Here is a 20787-nt window from a genome sequence, read left to right as displayed (position 1 = left end):
AACGCCTTTGTATTCCCATATCCAATCCATTTGAACACTGTACTATTCTTTTCAGAAAATTACAGCTTCCATTGTAGAGCTGTAAATAACCGGCTCTCTAGAAAATAGTATCATTTACTTTATCAATTTTTGTATTTAACAAAGAGGAGGGACAAAACAGACAAATTCTGAAGGAAGAAGGGAACCAGCAAGACAATGCATGAAATTGCAGGCGAGTGAAACAACCTCAAAACAAAGAACTTTTGAACTAAGTATCACTCTCTTCCAGCAGAAGAAATAACATAAATGACTAAAACAAATGTATACTTTATAAACGTTGACTTTTATTCAAAAATTACCACATACACATTTACAGAATCACTTAAGCAGCATATAGAGTGAACTGCAAATATTTACCGTAGCTTTTTTATCCTTGTAGGTTTGCTACTGAGGTCTGTCACCTTTTTTTATTTCCTCCCAATACCTTTGTCTGTTTTACTAAACTAATAGGCTTCCAAATTATTAACAAGAGTCTTCTAACAAACAATGACTGTAAACATAATAGAACAAGCATGCTGCTTTCCCTTTGAAATTATTAAGTTGGACAGTTTTCTGCAATGAAGTAATGACTCATTTTTTACAGCTAGACTGAATCATGCTGTATACACACAGTACTTATGACTCGCTAAAAGAATAATATGTTGAGATGGATAAAGCGTTCACTTACGACACCTTCAACTCAAAACGAACAAAACCACAGAAAAGGTGGAAACAATTCATTGTATAGTCCTCATTAGCAAGCAAGAATCTAGGAAATTAATAACAGTGCTAGCACAGGTTGAGATTTAGGAACAACAAACAAATAGTTTTGGTGACAGTTACAAAATACTTATTTTCATCATTTTATCTGATATTAAGGGTCTCATTTTGTCAGCATTAAACAGTTAATACAGTCTCCCCAAAATAAAGGAAAAGATTCATTTCTGAATATAAAATGCCCGAACACGCGGAGTAATATTTATATGGCTTCTGCAGAGGAAATACAGAAAGTTACTGGGCCAGAATTTCCACCTTGATATTGTCCCAGGAAGTATGATACGGATTTTTAAGTCTCTGCTTAAATCAGGTGAAGAAGTTTAAGAGTATCCCGATTTGAACATGCTAGTCATATTGTGCGGGAAGGGAGATGGGGAGGTGATAAATGGGAGTCAGAAGAGACACGGAGCACACTGCATTCAAGATGGTATTCCTTCACAGCAGGAGACAGACCTTTCTGTGGGAAGGGCAACGCAAATGACAGTCAAATGAACTTAATCCGGGCAGGATTCTGCTGCACAAAAGGAGGACTTAACAGTCCTGAAACAAAACGAGGTAACGCTCCACCACCCGGCCACCCTGCCTCCCTACCAGGATTGCACCGTCACAAGAGAGAGCGAGCCGTCGGACAAGCTCACAGCGCTCTCCTTTCCTCATCTTTGATCTGCCATTTCCTACTAGTCAGTACTTTCAACCGATGGATTAATTAGTAAGAGATACTGGAAACTGTAATAAAGTCTGCCATTAATTGGACAAAGTGATGGAAGTTTAGTGGATCGCGACCAAAGGTCGGCATTTACTACCAGTCACTCTACGACAGTAACAATTATTACCTTTCTTTATTGCCCGAGGGGGAAAGCTGTTCATACAGTTCAGACAGCGCTGATTTCATAACGATGCACGGCAGGTCACCCCGCCTCACTCCGTGCACAGGACAAACCCAGCTGACAGGAGCTCAAATGTATCAGCCCATTAAATTTTCAAATAAAGACTGAGAGAAGGAAGAGAGAGACGGACGGAACAGGAGGCAATTTCCATCTTGGAACAAAAATTATCTTGTCTCATAATTAAACGTTATGTTGCAATTTGATTAATTCTATTTTACAGGAAATAAATTAATTCTTCATCCAATGTATTAACTAGAGAGGAAATGTTATCAGTCACAGACAAAGCTATTAGTCTGGTATTACTCAAAACATTTGCTAATCTGTGCCATATAGCTAAGCCTCTGAGAGATAACTGTCACTAATTTCTATTCTTTGACTTTAAAAAAAAACAAAAAACAAAAAACAACAACCTCACTCAAGAAGCCAGTTCTTGTTTGTAACATGTTTTTATACCACTCTTTTAAAAGCATATGTATCAAACACTTGTTACTCTATCAGTGATTTTAAATCAGGAACATTTTTAATCTGGAAATCCAACAGCATCTGTCCAAGTGCTTTGCCCTGCAAGAGAAAAAAAACCAACATTTCATTTTACTATCTAAATATACCACCTTTGTACATTAAGTTTTGAAAAATGGTTTAAGAGGGTATTTTTCCCATAATCACTGTAAGAATTCAGGATGTTTTATAAGTTTATCTCTACATATGATTATATATAAGTTTTGGGTGAGTTTTATCAAGCCTTGGATTGTCGGTTATCCAAAGTTATATGTACCTTTTCCATTTATTTGGCTCTCTCACTTGTGAATCAATATAATTAAGGAAGGAAAACTATACAGTTCAGTTTTCCAGCTTCTAAACCTGAACAGATTGAATAGTTTCTTTGGTACCTAGTGCTAAAAATAATTTATTTGGTACTTAGTGCTAAAGTCAATTTATTTTAGGTTCAGTTCTTCTATACATAGCATCATTTTATTTTGTGAATAGTCTTCCTGACTATGCCAAGATTCTTTGTACACTTAAGCATTTCTCAGGCTATAGCGGCAAACTGTGCTCTGCTGTAGCCATAGGATTGCCACATTAAGGGATCTCATCAAGGGATCTCATCTTCAGGTTTAGATGTTTCAAATATTTAACATGCAAGTTGTACACTTACAAAAAAATGTTAGTTTCAGATTCACATAACGTGGTCAACACAAAATACATCCTAGGCATCTGTTTTTCAGATTTACATTCATTATCTACATATTTTTAACTACAGGAATCATAGGCTAAGTTAGAGGAGCTGTTGTACAGTTAATGGTTGCTGTATGTCCTAGGAAGCAATCAGAACTGTCTAGTAAATCTGCATTCTCCAAAACATGCCAGCATTTTTGAGAAGCTAATTTTGCTGGTGCATCTAAAAACACAGGTAGCACATCATAAAGAACACAACTGATTTGACGACTCTCTTAATAGTTTCTTGTACACGTCTTTTCACCAAATATTCTTTCTATACTTTCTACTTCCCTGTGTTGTTTTCAAACTTTAAAACAATTAAGTAGATATAGTACATTAACAGGCTATTAAAAGGAACTAAAGAGCCAAACCTAAAAGCCCAAAAGTTCCAGCCCAAAAGTTGGTTATAAAGAGACTGTGTACATACTTACAAAGGATATTAAGGTATTTAATTTAAGAAGTATTTTAATTTTTAAAATTTGGGGGTTTATTTAATTATTTAAAAGGTATTTAACTACATTAAAATCAACGCTTTGATACATGCCTGTGGGTCACTTCTTAGGGATGCTATGCCACCACCACCAAGGGAATTCTTCAGAACAAAATTTAATCCATGGATTCCTGGCAACTCATATCTGTAAAATAAAATCTACACGTTGTTTCTGACGAGATTTTGAAAGAAACACTTGTGGAGAACGTCAAGCAAAAGACAGTGTGCAAAAACACCATGCTCGTGATGGCAACTCCACTGCTGAGTCAAGCTTAAAAGCTAATTGAAGATTAACCTATGGCCTTCCCTGCCTTCTGATCCTTCCCTTACTCCAAATCAACAGTCCTTAATAGCTTTAAAATAGGACCATAAAGTAATCATTCTCCTCTTATTCAACTTCAAAACTCATTCATGTCTAATGAGGTTGTTTTCTACATTCTTTTTTTCTAAGAGTTAAAGCCCATATAGAAATCTCCACAGGCAACAGGTTCAACATCCAATATGAACTCAGAGAACATGGTGGGCCAAGGGAAGTATTTTTAGTATTTCCTAATTCTGACACTGAAAAATACAACTGCTTAAATCCTGGAATTCACTTTTGGTAATGAAGGCCATCAACTAATTGGGAAGGCATCCTTTTTATTACTGAGAAGTAACTATGAGTCACTAAATCAAATTCTTATGGCCAACTACAGATAATTTTATAACAAATCAAAGGTAGAACTACATTTCAACGCCTTCTTGGGAGCCACATCCTTTGTTCAGATAAAATTTTCTTTTAGCGTGACAGACCTATTTTTCTGTTCCATTGCCACTGTAAGGATTTTTCCATCCTTGCTTTTCACTGGTACAGTTCCAATTTGGAAACTTTTGTAGAAGTTAGGAAACTACAGAGCCATTTGCCAAACAAAGTTGTTTCAAATTCCATAAATAGGTCTATAGTGTATTTCCATTTGCTTCTCCTTGCACAGTTTTTCAGTATTTTGTCATCTTGCTTGTAGTCTTCTTGTTTTTCCTTTCCTTCAATATTTTATTTGTCTAAAGACTCTATAGCTTTCCTTTTTTCCACAGGAAAGAATTTAATCAGAACATCAGCAAGACATGAGGAATAACGGAGAAAGGTGATACCCAATGCTTGCTCTGTCTCCAGATGTTTGACTGCTGCAATTTCAATCAAGCTTCCTTCAACACCACCTATTTTTCTTTAGTCATCTACCTGATCTTCATGTTTGGGACAGATTCTTCAAATCTGTCCTCCAAAATAGCTGGAATTTCTTGCAGTGCTCTTGCACTGCTGATTGTGTGACTCCAAGGTTTATCTTATTCAGTTCCTTTTCAGCATTGCGAAAATTACGGCTGTTGCTGATACGCACAGCTTTGTACGCCCTTGTATCTTGAGCAGATGACCCAAACCTTTCATGGAAGGAGATGTGTCAGCCTATGATTCTGCTGAGCGGCCTGGCAAACACCTTCAGTTCTCATTATGCTCTTGCAAGCAGTACACATGGAGGTCTGCGCCTGTCTCCCAGGCAAGGAGTTTTCACTGTTCCTTCTAGTCTTTCGTTACCACATTGCTTTAGTATTAACACTATTAATTGTTATTAAGAAGAAAACTGGTGTCAGCATTCAGTTGACTTCCTTGAAAGCTAGTTGCCAGGCAACATGATCACAGTTAAAGGCAAATCCATTGGGGAGGCAGGAAAATTCCGATTAATCCAACAGTGCTCTACTAAACAACAGGAATATGAAAAATAAAGCAATTTCCAAAATAAGCCATCTATGTTATTTACTAAATTTAATAGCATAATCAACTACCTAGCAGGATCAGAGGACCCCGCAAAATTTTCAACTAAAAAGCTTAATACAAATTACCAATAACTGTATACCATGAGAGCTAGAGGCCTACCAAAACACTACACTGTACATTATACTCTGAAAAACTGGCGAAGACTTCCAGGCAGCAAGCCTGGATCTGGACTGGACTGGCAGATCTCTCCATGAGAACTAGACTAATGGAATATGTATTCCAGAAGCTAATACCTCAGCTCTCAAAAGAAGTTTCATGAAAACCAATCACTTAAACAAATTAGGAGAGAAACTGAAGGGCGTACAAAAGCAGAAGCAAATGACAAAAAGAGTGGAAGAATTTCCTTTCACTTTCTGCAGTGATTCTGGCAGAAGGAGTACGTAATACAAGCAACAGATCTTAATTTGGAACATCACAGAATGGCACGTTCATTTCAAGTACTTTGCGGAAATAATCACAGTTGAGATACTCTAGCTAAAACTAGAATTACAAAGTAATATACAAAGGTCAGCATTTTCAATATTTTAAGGCCTGTTGAAGCATCTGAGCATCCAAAATATTTCTGTACCAAAAATACACTCCTACAATAAAAAAAGAAAAACCACTGTAACCATCTTAAAAGTCTTAAAGCAGCAACAATACATTAACCAAAATGTTGGCAAGCATTTACCCGGCATAATTAAACAATTTAAGTTTAATTAACTGAGATCTAAAGGAAGAAAATATTATCTAATTGTAGAATTCAATCAAAAGTTTTAAGAGCTGCTTTTAAAAAGCACAGAAAACAAATAAACCCTTCAAAGAATACTAAGGCTGTGACAGAAACCAATAAAACATGGAAAATTCACTGTTCTAGCTGAACTCCTATGCTTATGCACAATGGGGTGCCTGCTTAACTACTTCCTTTAAAGTGCTGTCGGTACATATTCAAAGTCAGGTTTCCCTGTGAATTTCCGGTTAAAATGCATGGAAATAATATTGGTACACAAATTGTTTAAATGCATTTAAATCAAGAAAAAGATAAGATTCCTCCCATCGGAGGAAAGCAGGAACTAAGTCCCATAGGCTAAAAGAGGTGTTTGTGGATGGGATATACTGTAGAGAAGTATTTTTCCCCTCATAATAAATATACATACAAAAAAGCAATCCAGAAGCATCAGTATCCACATTTCTTGTTCTTCAGCTCTTCGTAAAAATATCCCACAAGAAGAAATCAGCTGTCTTATTTTTATTTCTGAGCATTGGAACGTTCGTAAAACATAAAGAAGATAACTGTATTTCAGAAGATGAAACCAACAAATTCTCACAGGGTAATTTTACTATCCTTCTTAAATGACTGACCTACTAAATGAAAAGTTTCTTATTCCATCTCTTAAGATTATCAGGTCTCTATTTCTAAAGTCTTGTATTGTCATGGGTTAGGCTGGGCTGGCCACACCACACAGATAACCAAGTATTACCACCACAGAGGCCAAAATGGCTAAGGGGAAAATTAAAAAAAAAAAAAAAAAAAAAAAAAAGAAAGAAGTCTTCCACATGCAGCAGTATGGTCTAGCTACTCATCTCACTACAGCATTGATGCTATTTTTAATGGTGGTACCAGTCATAATTCATGAGACTGACATCCTTTTCTAAACTTTGATCAAATTTGTCTGAATACTGGTATCTCTTCCTTACCCTCACTCAGATTGGTCTGACTTTTCATGCTGAGTTTGTACATCACTCCTATGCCCAAGAAAAACTGTGATTAACTGTTAAGAATGTACTCTACATGGTGGGGAAGCAATCATATAGGTTTGGAATTTTGGGGTATGGGGGAGATGGGTTGAAAGACTGTCTTTTGTTACTATGTTACCTGAAAATGTGGAATTTTATGAGCTTTCAGTGTTCTCTATCAAAAATAATCCCACTTTTTCTCTGTTTAGTACACCTATTTAATAACTTCAGTGAAAAAGAATGAAAGGCAATCTCTGTTCTAAAGTAAGGCAGAGCCATGGCTGGTATGTTTTTAGTAGCAAAACTAATATGTATTTTTTAACCACTAACATTTTAAATAAAGGAAATGAGAGAGAATTAAAGCATAAGACAGTTCTTTTTATGACAGATAGAACTAAAAATAAACAAGTAATTTAAAAAGAAACTATACAATCTGAAGCACATGAGCATAATCCTTATAATCCTAAATATTTCCACAAAAGGATTTATTCTTTTCCCCTAGCAGTTTTTCAATTCACTCACAGAGCTCCATTATCACATCATTAAAGGAAGCCAAACCCAGGAACAGATAATCTAATTAATCAAAATAAATTGGCTTCATCCAGACATAGCAAATTTCAACTTTTATTTATGAACATAAACAGCGTTAAGGAGCCACAATGAATCAACTTCTAGAAGTATCATTAGGAAGCATGACATTTTTTATTTCTTCCCTTCCCTGCTCTGTTTCAAAGGAAATTCAATTACATTTCTTGTTATCAGAATTTATTAGATACACAGATTTGTTAGCACTTATGAAACAGTGGGTGAGATCTGCGCTGAGCCGCTTATGAAGACAAAGAACAGCACGTACAACTCAAAGAGCCGTAGTTAAAATAACTCCAAACTCGCTCTGAGCTTTCAGCTGCACCCTTCTGACTCAAGCGCTTTGAACGAGCAAAAAGACAACAGTTTATCCATATTTTAAAAAGGGAAGCTATCTGTGGTTTTTGGGGTTTTTTGGTTTGTTTGGTTGGTTTTTTTCCCTTTAAATTCTGGCTTGGTGTATGTGACAAAAAAGTGGGTGAAAGCAGAATAATCAAAGGAATACTTTCTCTAAGGTGAGTGCACTTAATAAAAATTAAAATGTTTTGCCCACATAGTGGCAGGATGAGGCATGTTTTTGATGGAAGAACAGGTAAATTTGGGCTCCAGTCTATACTGCCTGTGTGCATGTCTTTCAGGTAGTGTTTTAGGGATTTCAAACTCCCAGTTCTGAAGCTCTGAGGCTTGGGAAACTTCAGTTACTAGGGCACCTGCAGTCCAAATGGTTTAAAAACACTGGAAAGATACATTTCTTAAAGGACATTAGAAGTTACTTCTATTTTCTAGAGACATTCTGTACTGGACCAAAACAAAGAAATAGCCCCAACATTAATACGCTAATTCTGAGAGCTCAAATACCTTCACTAAACAGATTCACTACCTTTGTCCAGCTTCAGGAGAGGTCCAAGTTCATGTTCTTTTTCAGTGACTATTGCTCAAAGTGTTATTTTAAAAAACAAAGAAAGATACATAAAAAATATCAAAGACGATACACACAGGTTTGCAATATTTATGTTAACATACCTTAAGGTAAATTCTGAATACCGTCATGTATCTACCGTACCACTGTGGACTGAGCAGCAAGCTACTCACCTTGTTACTAGTTGCTCTTCAGGTTTTTCTCGTTCTAAAAGGTGTTGGAAGTAATTCTCCAAGGCTTGAGCAGTTAAAGTTTTCTTTAGGTACGGATAGTAAAGGGGATGTCGTGCTATCACACCTGTTAGGCAGAACTGTTGTTAGCTGGATTAGGAGCTATTAAAACCAATTTGCCTTTATCCTTTCAAAACTGATTTGAGATCCTCCTCTTAACTCAAACTGTACATATTGATCCTCTTTAATGAGCTCCTGAACAGGCAACAGTAGTATGACAGCTTTCCCTCTGTCAGTAGTGAGGTAGTATGGAGCATGACATGAAAGAGTGCTCCCAGACTAAGTGATTATTGGACTTTTTCTGGCTGCAAACAGTCCCTGTCACTGAAAGACACCTAAAGAACAACATCATTGGAATAAACAACCCACATGCAGTTCTCTTTCCCTAAGTGGCTTGCATGACTTAGATAAGTAATCATAATTAACCGTAACAAGGCATGATCAGTGGCTGAAGGTTTGGTCCTTGCCCCACACCCTGCATGAGATCCTGACGTGTGAGAAGTGAAAATTGCATTTTTATTGCTGTAAATATCCTTTCATAAGCTTCAGATAACTTCATGCTGAAGCTGACTTTCCACAGCAGGATCAGGAAAGCAGATTTGTGTCACAGGGATCTTATCTGTAAACTTCAAAGCTAATGTAATCTTAGAGGTCAAGTTTGTTGTTATTACTTTTGTTCCCTAATAAAGCAATAGTGTCTTTATATCTGAAGAACTCTATTAGCTAGGCATCATTCATGATTTGACAATGCTACTTTGCAACAAGAAAAAAAAAACAAAAAAGGAAAAAGAAAATCAACATTCCTTCATTCTTCAACCCCAAAAAGTTTCACAAGCAAGGACAAGAAAACTATATTCCTAAATATAAATTCATCAGTTTTAGCATGATAGCTAGTAGCAAATCAAATCCCAAACGCACCTTTAATTCATACTGAGCTTTGAACACCACACGCTCTCATCTTCCAACAATAAGAGAGCCAATTGTTGCATGCAGAAGTAAGGAATAGAAGGAATTATTAAACAATGCAAGAAGCAGCACAATCAATGTAAAGAGACTGCACACTGAAACACACCATTTGGATTAATAATATAATAAACACATCCTCTTACATGCAAGAACAACTTGAGTACTTCCTAACGTTGTCAATGTTTCAGCCATATATATGTTATAAAATTCATATATGGAAATACTATACAGAATAGGACAACAAAGAGATTATATTACATAAAACGCACACGAAGGAATAGCAACTACTGTGTAAAGGAAACCTTAAAAAGGCATTTCTTAACTTTGGGGAGCTTGACTTTGCAACCCTAAACAAAGATTTTTGTAGTACGACGTGCAAGTATTTTTTGTTAGTGCCTCAGATTTCAACAGCTGCTAAACAGAAAACTACAGATATTTCATTAGTAAAATCCTTTTTATATGGATTATTTTTTGTTTCAGTACAGAGACAATAAAAAAAAAAACAACAATGAAGCGATGTGAGGGATTAAAAAAAAAAAAGCACTTGATACATTACTCTTATTTGAAAATCTTGCATCACTTCTTCAGAAAGCAAGAAAATGAAAAATACCTATGTTTGCAGAGTTGCCTTTGTCTCCACTTCTAGTATAGGCAAGATCTTCTAAGCGATAAGTATGTGGACCACTTGGCAGATCTATACAATATAAAAATGAATACATTAATGGTAGCTACAAATGACAGTACATTTTGAAGACATAACTATCATTTTAACTGTATACTTTTTGCCATGCTTGTAGTCTCGTGAAAACATTTCCAAAGGTTTTGTTCCCACAGGAACACCTAAGGAACAAGAAGTGAGGCTGGGGGCCAAAATTACGAATTCAATCCCTCCTGCTCCATCTCCCGAATTCCTTTTACCTTTTTACAGCTGAATGCTGTGCCAAGCATCCCCTATTCCACCACCCCTGAACATGAAAATTCATCTTGGTCTCATCAATGTAGTATTTCTGTAGGAGGCATAGCAGCTATTTGTTATTTCTTGACGAGCTGACAACTTTTGTCCCCTTGACACACAGGCCTCTCTGCTTCCAGTGCAGATGGAAAATACATGTAGTTCCTACTGTCCTGATAATTCTGTGATGTCTGTTATAGTATGATAATGTCTATAGAATACAGTCACAATTTAAAATTCCTCTTCAAGACAACATGTGTCTAACTTCCATACGCACTGCTGTAACAGTTACTGATTCATCTGCATAGAAGAAACCCAAGATTTCTTTTTCCAATTACCGATTTTGTAAATATCTTAGTATTATATAAGAAAAGGTTATAAATGGTCATAAATGCATGCTCTATAGGAAGCCAATCTTAATTTTTTAAACTTGTCAATGTCTTAGTATTGGACTTTCAGGCCTTTAGGGACATGAGGACTGTTGCACTTCATTGAACAAAGTTCATATTAAGTATTCTTTTCATCCACCTATGTATCAAAAAAAAGCAAACCCAAATCCAGAAATTCAGTCTTGTGGGATCCACACAGTTTATACGTGAGGTTTGATGGTTAACTTACATGGCACAGACCTCTTGCAATCACTGATTGCTAAGAGTAGTTGGCCGTCACCATCTAAGTTTCTGTTCCTCAAAGCAAGAGATCAGGCAGTCGCTTAGTCACTGAGTTTCAGTTATTTGCCAACAGCAGCATAATAGTGAAACTTGAAGCACAAGTTATATCCCAATTTTTAGGCAGTGAGCATCTAGCAATTTCCAGCCAGTTTTGCTTCTGATCCAACTTCCCTACAGCCGCATCAGCTCTCACAGTATCCCTGGCTTTTCAGTCGCAGCATCACCAACAGACTCATCTAAGCTCCTGACTCACATGCAGACCTCTCACCCCTCAGCTGCCCTCTCCCCTGTCCCCTTCCTGTTGTTTTCTCCCCTTCCTGTTGTTTTCTCATCCTTCTGCACACAAGTTGCAGCTCTCCCCCTCTCTGCTCCTTGGACAGCAGTAGGGGGAACATTCCGAGCAGGGAAGCGACAGCTTCCCTGTTTTCTGGCACAACTGCTGGTGCTACAGCTGCTGGTTGCAGCCACAGGACACAACTAAAAATGTCCAAATGGTTTGGGGTTTTTTTGTTTTTGTTTGTTTGTTGTTGTTGTTTTTTTTTTTAAAAAAAACACCAAACAATTCAGCCTTGGGCATATGCTTGTCACAGAAAATTTCAGTCTAATGTATTAAAAACTGTCAAATTTAAGAAATTGAAGAGAGGGTCTTGTAAATCAATTATATCAGACAAACTTCACGTTGCAAGACACAAAGCAGTTTGGAAATCCATCAGTATCTTTTCTGTATTATTATTGCTTCTGATGACAATATCAAGCTATTGTCCTGGCTTTGTGGTTTTGTTGTTAATTTCAGGGAGAAAGAGACTTAATACTAAAGACTTTATGCTCTAAATGCTGACCAAAGGCATGCTGTATTCAGAAGTGTAACTATATTGATTTAAATTCACCCAAGATACAAATGAATGTCTAAATTATACTTAAAAACAAAATTAACACTGTGGTAAGTTCAAGTATGATTTAAAATACAGTGCACCTACTATTAAGACATGGGTAGATACGCATACCGTGAACTGCGTCAAGTGATGAGGTAAAGCCAGCCCCAGCCCTAGCCAAATCATCATTACCTTCAACTCCTTCCTGCCCACAGAGAACTGATGACTCCTCAGACATGAGCCAAGCTGACATAAAGAGCTTTACCAAAGCCGGGTAAGGAAGAAACTATGTCCAAATCCTACTGGCTGCAGTTTTCACTGTCCCGTTCAGAAAGGGAGGCTGCAAGTCTATGGCAGTGGCAGCTGGACAGATCCCAAAAGTTCATTGGGTACGGGCTGGGAGATCTTGTGAATGATAAAAATGCCTCACTACAACATGACACATAGTTTGTACACTGTATCATAGTTCATGGTACTTATTTGGTTGAAACAGGTCAGGCAACACTTCCAAGAGCAGCTCTGCTGGCACACTGGAGTGGCAGTTAACAGGGAAAACAATAACGATCAACTGGGGGCTCACACCACAGCAACCTCTTCTACGGGTACAGCTGGATCAGAAAGAGAACATCTACCTACACCCCAAACAACAACCTATCAGTGTTAAACTGCTTTAACTGAGACCTAAACTTTTGTAAGGTATATTGTGTCTCTGTCAAAGATGAGGTGAAAGAGTGATTACAGTTTAGTTTGGCACAATGGTTCTTCATTGGCAGTAAGCCACGGTAGCATGAAATTTGAAATGGTGAAAGCCTACCATGAAAGAGTTGACGCACGAGGTTTGTTTTGAGCTTGATGCTCACAGGCTTTTCCATGTTCACTTCCGTGAAAAGTGCAAGCAGAAGTGTGCCATGAAACTTGGCAGAAAATATTAAAGGGTCTACTTATTTAACTGGGGAATATTATTTTTGATTAAACAACTCTGTTTAAAGAGAATCTGAAAGAGTCCAGCTAAAGCTGCTTGTTCATTTTGGACTAGACTACCACACTCCATACACCACAGCAAAGACCTTATTTTTAATAATTTCATTCAATACACGATTAAAAAAAAAAAAAAGTAGTGCTTCTTCAAAGGCTGAAGTATGACAATGTTTAAACTGTATAAGCTGTACAAGTCTTTTCTCCATCAGACATTTCACACAGACAGTCTTTGACAGTCTCCCTTTAAACAAAACCAGTGCAAGACAGTGTTCTGGTGTCCTCATTTATTATTACCCTAATTGATTTATCTTTCATGATCTGTTTATCAGGAAGTTGTTTTCATTTAATAAACAGCTTAAACAAATCTACTAAAGAATTCCTTCAAAGCTAGGGCAAATAGTGAATTCAAATTCCACCCTCCCAGAACCACATCTAGCAGCATTTTTGAAATCCATTTTCACATATTTCTCTTATCTATTCAAAGACAACTAACAGTCCCTTACACTTGAGATAACCATAAAACTAGGAAAAATACTTCCCTCCTTAATAAATGCTGACAGAAAATGTTTTAGCAGAAGTTACTCCTTTTACAGTCTAACCCATTTGTCTATTTCTCATCCATGCTGTCCATGTGTTAAGCCACAGAAGTAGGTAAGTATTTAGTCACATACAGAAAACATTTCTATTTACAACTAAGGGCAAAAGTTTAGAGATCCTTCTCAGGGGAAACAACCAGAGGAGCTCTGCTGTCCCTCAAAAGTGGTGTTTTGCCTGAATAAAGCCTAAAGAATTCAGTACATAAACGCTGATGTCAGGCACCTCAGAAAGTTTTTTCAAATGATAAGAAGGCAACGGGGAGTCTAATAGCTTTTCTTTCTCCAATATTTATCATTGTAGTCACCTTGAAAAAAATAAAATACCACAACCTTTGCTAACCCCTTTATTAAACAGAATAATGACTTCCTATTCCTTAACTCGCCCAGTTGGATGGTGTGAATCCCCCCCTGCCCTCCCGGGAACTCCCAGGTATCAGAGAGATGCTGGTGTGACGTTAGATTTGAGACGGACATTAAGAGCTGAAAAATATTTAAGAGCTTAACTTGTTTCTGTGCAACACATAAATCATCACATTGAAGAGATGTTTGAATAGACAGGGAAAATGAACTCACGCATGGCCACCAGGCATCTCCAGTAGCAGTGACTTTCAAACAGCAACAAACACATTGTCATACGTGTATTTCAAAATTTCTCTATAAGATACAGAACATTCCCTACTAACTTGTAAATAGTCATTACACTATTCTATTACCTATTTTGAGAAATACTACTCACCTATATCTAGAATCCAGAATAGATCTTAACATATTGGTGCCTTCACAGCATTAATTTTTTTGAGTATACACAGACTTAAATGCCTGAATTACTCTTTCAGCATTAATATTATTTTTTTAGAAGTATTTCTAATGAGTAATCTTCAGGTACAGCCACCTGATTTAGATTTGAAAATATCCATCCACAGCTTTAAATTAATTCTCTCATTTCTCTGGTGAGAAGGAAGAAGGTAATAAAGATTCTGTTTGGATCAAAAGGTAATTATGAAGCATGCTATCTGTTAAGAAATACCATATATAGTTCTGCCATTAGAAAGAATATTAAAATCTTCAAATGTCTAGCACTTTCAGTAATCTGTAACCTAGTACCTAGCTTGTGTGAGCAACTCTGAACATTTCCTTTTCATCCTGACCCGCACAATTCAGCTCACTGGTTTTCCCTTCTCAAGTGTCTTCTTTTCTTTCTTCACAGAATTCGGTGACACAAGTCTAACAGCAACACAGGAATTATCATGCTGGATCATTAGCCTAGTGCGTTTTCTTTAAAAGTCACCACTTCCAGGTTGATCCCATTCGTGTTCATTTTGTGAAAGGTGCCGTATGCAATAGGGCCAGATTTCAATTATCTAAACGCTAAGGATTCTGTAGGTCTGTCCTCCATTCAGAACATAACTATTCTGATGTAAGGTAAACCCAACCATTTCCAGGATTAACAAGTAAGACTGCAGTATACTTTGAAGCCATGTTTCAATTTCAAGCCAGTGTTCAACTGTCTTCAGTTGTGTCTAAGACTTAGGTTTTCTGAATAACAATTTACTTACATACTTGTTATAGTTTCAAATAATTTTTTTTTTTTTTTAACACTGTGTGATGCCAACCTGCTTCCTTATAAGAAAAGTAGCTTCACTATTTTGCAACAGGCTCAAAAATATATAGTATAAACAGGTAAAATACATTTCACAGACAAAATCTAGCAAGATTTTCCAGGACAAAGACAGCAAATGATACATTCACAACTAAAAGGATAGGCATACCTTTCAATTCACTGCTGATCTTAGGTGGATCAGACGGAACAACCTCATCTGATGTAAACGTGAGATCCTCCTCAAATGTCTCAACATGCTGCCCATTTAAAAATAGGTTTATCTGGAAAGAAACACCCATTTTCAAACCATCAAATTAGAAGTCCAGTGTGACATGTGAATAAGTAAATTATATTTCTAATTAGGTATTGATCTGGCCCATTTTCAGTAACAGCTTTATGGATAAGCTTCTGTCCCTCCCTTTGGAAAAGTGACAATAACAATAATGATTCATTATACACCTAAAAGAAATCTCTGTGTACGGGAAAAAAAGTATAAAAATCAAAGAAATGCTCTATCCGGTCAGGTACGTTTTAAAGGAAGACGAATTTCTCTCTTTCTATCTCCCCCTATATACAGCAGTATTACATGGAATTTCGTGTCACAGCTCTTGACACTTGGATCCCAAAACTTGAAAGCTTCCAGCTGTTCCATGGTACAACCCCCTTTTCTTCATAATGTCACTGTCCGTATTAATGACAAACTTCTCTTTGGATCTTAAATTCATGTACAAATAAATTTTGTGAAAGCAACTTACAAAAAGAAGAAATTAATACTGAATATTGGGGGTTTATGTTGAGATGAGAATATGAAATAAAAAAATGCCATGCTGTTCATCTTGCATGATGAACTATCACTACCCCCACCCCTAAAAAATCCCAAAAATATACATAGTCAAGTCTGCTATTTCATTAGCTGATTGGGCTACTCACTTAAGATATAAGCCAAGGTTTCTCTGGTTAAATCATATAGAACAATCATGTAGAAAAATTAAATGCATCCATTTCATCTGCACTGGAGGACTCCTGGTACTAAAGACTCAGACATACAGCCAGGTTACACTGCCACAACAAAACAACATACAGCAACTTAGCTGCAGCAGTTAGCGGTGCTCAGTTGTCAGCAAATGCAAAATAATTGCACTTAGCCCTCTTTCTGTAGCTAATAGTGACCTCCAATGCTTATGCAAGACGAAGATTTAAAAAATATATATATATTTCAGAAAAGCTGTTCTTGCCTTCAGTAGGTTTGCTAGAATTTTTCTCCCTAAATAAAGTTTTACGTTACTTTTTAAACATGAAAAAGCACACACGGAAAATAACTACTGTTTGCACTGTAAAACCAGTGGCGATCTGTGATGAAGTCGGGACAATTGCATAAGAGCAGTGGAAACAACAAATGAGACACTGAATGCAAACTGACAGCCAGAAGAAAGGTGTTATCAAACACAAAACAAAAGAATCCACTGTGGCAAAACATATCTGAAAAATCTCCTTATGGAGTTTTTTTTTTGTTTTAGGTCAAATGCTGAACTAGAGCAACTAGACTCTTTGTAACCGAACTTCCAATCTAGAAAAGCAGTTAATTCATACCTTACTTACTCTGTAATCTCTCGATCCAACCATTGTTGTTAATACACGGCTAAAACTTTGAATCAAGGACTTGAATCGCTTACATCATGCTTTTACGTAACCTTCAATATTACTGCTGTACAACAGCGATAGGTCACATGGCATTTTGTTAATAGCGTAACAGTTCATTTGTCAGATTAGCTACCTAGAGCAAGGATTTTGATTTTCTTTCCCTGCTAAATTAGACTACTATTTAATCTCAACAGCACTTTAACAAGTCTGGAACACAGTGCTAATTAATAAGTTTACATTGAATCTGATGAACTAAACAGCAGTTGGTTAAACTTCCATAAAGATAATAATTTCATACTAAATTTAGCAAAGACAAGCCATTTGTATGAAGCAAAATATAAGTGACAATAAAAATAAAATCCTCAAACTTCTTTAAATGACAAGAAAGGTGGGGTTTTTTAAATGTTTTTCCACTATGCACAGTTTATAGACTTAGTCTTAATAACTAAATAGCATCACCTCTGTAAAATTAATCTTAAATTATTGCCTACTACAAGAAAAATGAGACATTTGGGCTTATTTGAGCTAAGCACTGTATACTTGTTAAAGAAGGAGAAACAGTCCTTTTCTGAAATGCTCGAAACACTTAAATTGATTATTGATAATCACTTTACAGAGGTTTTTTTTTTTTTTAGATCAACTGGGTTTTGTTTGGGTTTTTTTCTCTCTCCCGCCCCCTTTCCCTTGCTGCCTGTGCTCCTAAGGCTTCCCTTCACCACCCTAAGCAGAAGCCCGTCACAATACCTGTGCTCTAACACAGACCAACGTTCTGGCCTTTGGCCATTTTCTTGATGGGGAATGAGTGAGAAAGCCCTTACTGAGTCAGAAGCATCATTATTAAGATGCCTCGGCATGAGATGCACGCAATAGCTAGAAGTCAGCTAAAGGCCTTGCAGAAAGAAGGGTATATATGCAGTTTTGTCTGCAGTCTCAATAAATTAAGTATCTGACAGCATTCGAAAAGCAGAGAACATTTATAAATCCAAACATTTTATGTTTTCAGTAAAACCAGTTTCTTTAAGCTTTTCTTGAAGACTTCAATCTACACAGAGGTACCTGCATAACAGAAAGGAAGTAGGACTCCAGCTCAACGTTTCATCTTACGCTGTAACTTCTCACCTAGGACTGCCTAGGCATCTGAACCGTCACTTCTCAGACTGAAAGAAACTACTGTTACAAACTGAATAGGGCCGCAGAGAGAGAACTCATTCACAGACTCCTCTATGATACTCATCACAATAGTTGCACAGGCTTTCATAATTTTACAGTTTTTGCAATATAGGCAAGAGCAGAAATCATTACTCCTATTTTTACAGGCAGGATACTTGGGAGGAAAAGGCCCAACTCTCTGTTAAAGTAAAATCTGGGTGAATCAGAGGAAATCCACCAATTTTAATACTTATTTCCAATAGTATATACAAATTGTAGACACACACCCCACCCCACCCCCCCCCAAAAAAAAAGTCAGAAGACGTGTCCACAAGATCACTGTTCAACTCTCTGAACACCCAATTACCTTCTTTTTAAAGAGGGACCATTAACGTTAAAAAAAAATAAAAAATAAAAAATTTTCATAAGCACTCTTTGCAAGTGCAGTAAAAATAATTCAAATCTACAGTTCTAGGAACCTGAAAAGAGAAGCTCAGTTTTGATCCAAGATATTTCAAAATTCAAAGCAATTAATATGTAACGTTGTCAAGTTCAACTGCTGTAAAACATTCTGTGTGAATAACACTAGTCTCTGGGAAAATATTTTTTAATCAAAGTTACCAGAATACTTTGCAGTTTTAGGACTCCAAAGTCACTGAAAAATGCCAGAGTCAGCAGAATTTTTCAAATGACTTCAAAGAGAACTGAGCAGGCTTTAAGCAGTAAGTCTTACCTGAACATTGCTTTTGGGATAATAGAAGAAAAATGGCTTCAAAACTGGAGACCTAGACACACAAAACAACAAGCATAAATGCCTTTAACCAGAAATTAATGAAAATGTCAGATCATACATATTTAGACTATTCATACACCAGACAAACATTTGGGAAATTAAAAACTATTTAGCCATGATTAGCAACAGTTTTCCAAACAATTTTGGAAAGTCTAAGAAGCACAGAAATTCGTTACACTTCATTATTAAGAAAGTAAGATTTTATTTAAAATAAAAAAGAAGAAAAAAACTGGGGGTAAGGGGAGACATGGACCAGCCAACATACCAAAAATATTTTCTTGACAAAGGATGCACTTCATGACATTGAAATCTATTGCACTGTCATTAGCCCCACACCGATACCTAGCCTAGTTATACAGAGCTACTGGAAATATATCTACAGTTTCTTCCCCCACCTCCATATGCAAGACAGACATATTGAAGTAATTTGCTTAGGGACACGAAAGTTTTTAGATGGTCTCATGAATAAGTATGGAAAGGGGAGCATATAAATCATGAGCAGATTTTAGCCATATCTAGAAAAATACTGAACCAAACCAGAATTATTTTTTGTATATGCTCAAAATTATTCTGTTCAGGTTGCTCACACAATGGGTTCATGCTAATATTTTGTGGGATCTTCTGGTACATTTGACCTCACACTTCTGGGTGAAGTGGGCTGGTACAGATGTACGTTTGCTGTGCCCATATTCCAAACTAACAGGTACAAGAGAAATCTGGTCCACAAATCTGCCTGTATTGGCACATGCTTGAGCTACTGCCCTGCCATAAAGTCCCATTTAAAGTTCTCCCTACAGCTTATTAAGCAAAGACATTGTTATGATCTGATCAGAGACTTACGTAACTCATGTTCAATAATTCAATACAGAATTTTACTATTTGCATACATATCTTGCAGCATTCAGTATTATCTTGTTATCAGTTATTAAGCATGGTGTGCAATGGAGAGACTTTAGTTGCTTCTGTGGTTGCTGTTTGAAGTTGGGGAAGGTGGTGATGGTGAGTGATAGGAACGCTACCATCAAACATGACAACAAGTTAATGATCAGGAGTTAACTTACACTCTGGGGCGCCCTCCAACAATTCCAGTGAGGCCGGGTGCTGGAAATGGAAATAAAATTCACAAAAGAACTGTTAAAGCCATCTTCAAAACACTAGAGCTCATAGCTTACCATAGCTCGAATCGTTCCTATAATGCACATTTAATAAACACTGAGAAATACCTAGCAAATTACGTTATGTTCTCATAAATTAATAAAACTGAACATTTTATACAAGTGTCAGGCTGCAGGGTGTGCCCTGCTCTTGAGCCGGTGTTGAGCAGACCTGTGGGAGGTGTGCTCAGGCAGAGGAACTCCTTCACCTAGTGATGGAGCTCCGTGAGGAGGTAAGTCGTTTGAGAAGTATAAGGGATTGTGAACAGGAGACAGATAACTGGAGTCACATCCTGCCTTCCCTGAAAGAAGCACCTCAGGCAGACAGAGCTCCACATACAGAGCACTCCCCACCCTCTAGCAGCACAGCTGAATATGGAGATTCAGAGGACAGGGGCCAGTGGCAACAAGTCCCCGTCTGGCGTGGCAGGCGTGCCACCCAGGTGACCCCCACACCATCCCAGGTGCCCTTGCAGAACGGATATGATGTTCTGCAAAGGGAACCGGAGTATGAGAAGGACAACAGCTTGCTGAACTTGGAGTTGTCACTGAGGCCAAGACAGATTATGCCTCGTATAACAACATCCTCGGTTATGAAAGAAAGATGGGTCCTTGTAGTAGGGGACTCGATTCTGAAGGGAGTGGAAGGTCCCATATGTAGACCAGACCCAATCTGTAGGGAAGTCTGCTGTCTCCCTGGGGCCAAAGTTAAGGATGTCCGGAAGAAACTCCCTACCCTAGTTAGGCCTGCTGACTACTACCCTTTAT

General features: G+C 37.2%; 1 protein-coding gene across 6 annotated transcripts in view; it reads right to left on the bottom strand.

Annotated features, from left to right (window-relative positions):
• Positions 1–303: 303 nt before the first annotated feature.
• LOC141744233 (uncharacterized) overlaps positions 304–20787 on the bottom strand; it is a 68730-nt gene continuing 48246 nt past the window's right edge. For 2 of the 6 annotated variants that reach the window (XR_012587368.1, XR_012587369.1), the window contains exons 14-21: positions 19927–19966; positions 18806–18857; positions 15452–15563; positions 10224–10307; positions 8591–8714; positions 3445–3535; positions 1629–2243; positions 304–1252 (exon numbers count right to left, since the gene is read on the bottom strand). Coding sequence is in view for 4 of the 6 variants with exons in the window: in XM_074589726.1 (XP_074445827.1) it covers positions 2169–2243; positions 3445–3535; positions 8591–8714; positions 10224–10307; positions 15452–15563; positions 18806–18857; positions 19927–19966 (578 nt within the window). In the remaining 2 variants the exon portion in view is untranslated. Of the gene's footprint in view, positions 2244–3444; positions 3536–5006; positions 5120–8590; positions 8715–9449; positions 9606–10223; positions 10308–15451; positions 15564–18805; positions 18858–19926; positions 19967–20787 lie in introns of those variants that run through there. The other 4 variants (XM_074589726.1, XM_074589728.1, XM_074589729.1 and 1 more) reach the window with 3 other exon arrangements.

The sequence above is a fragment of the Larus michahellis genome, chromosome 5 (assembly GCF_964199755.1).
Source record: "Larus michahellis chromosome 5, bLarMic1.1, whole genome shotgun sequence".
Taxonomy (NCBI): Eukaryota; Metazoa; Chordata; class Aves; order Charadriiformes; family Laridae; genus Larus; species Larus michahellis.
This window is presented reverse-complemented; position numbering and strand designations above follow the sequence as displayed.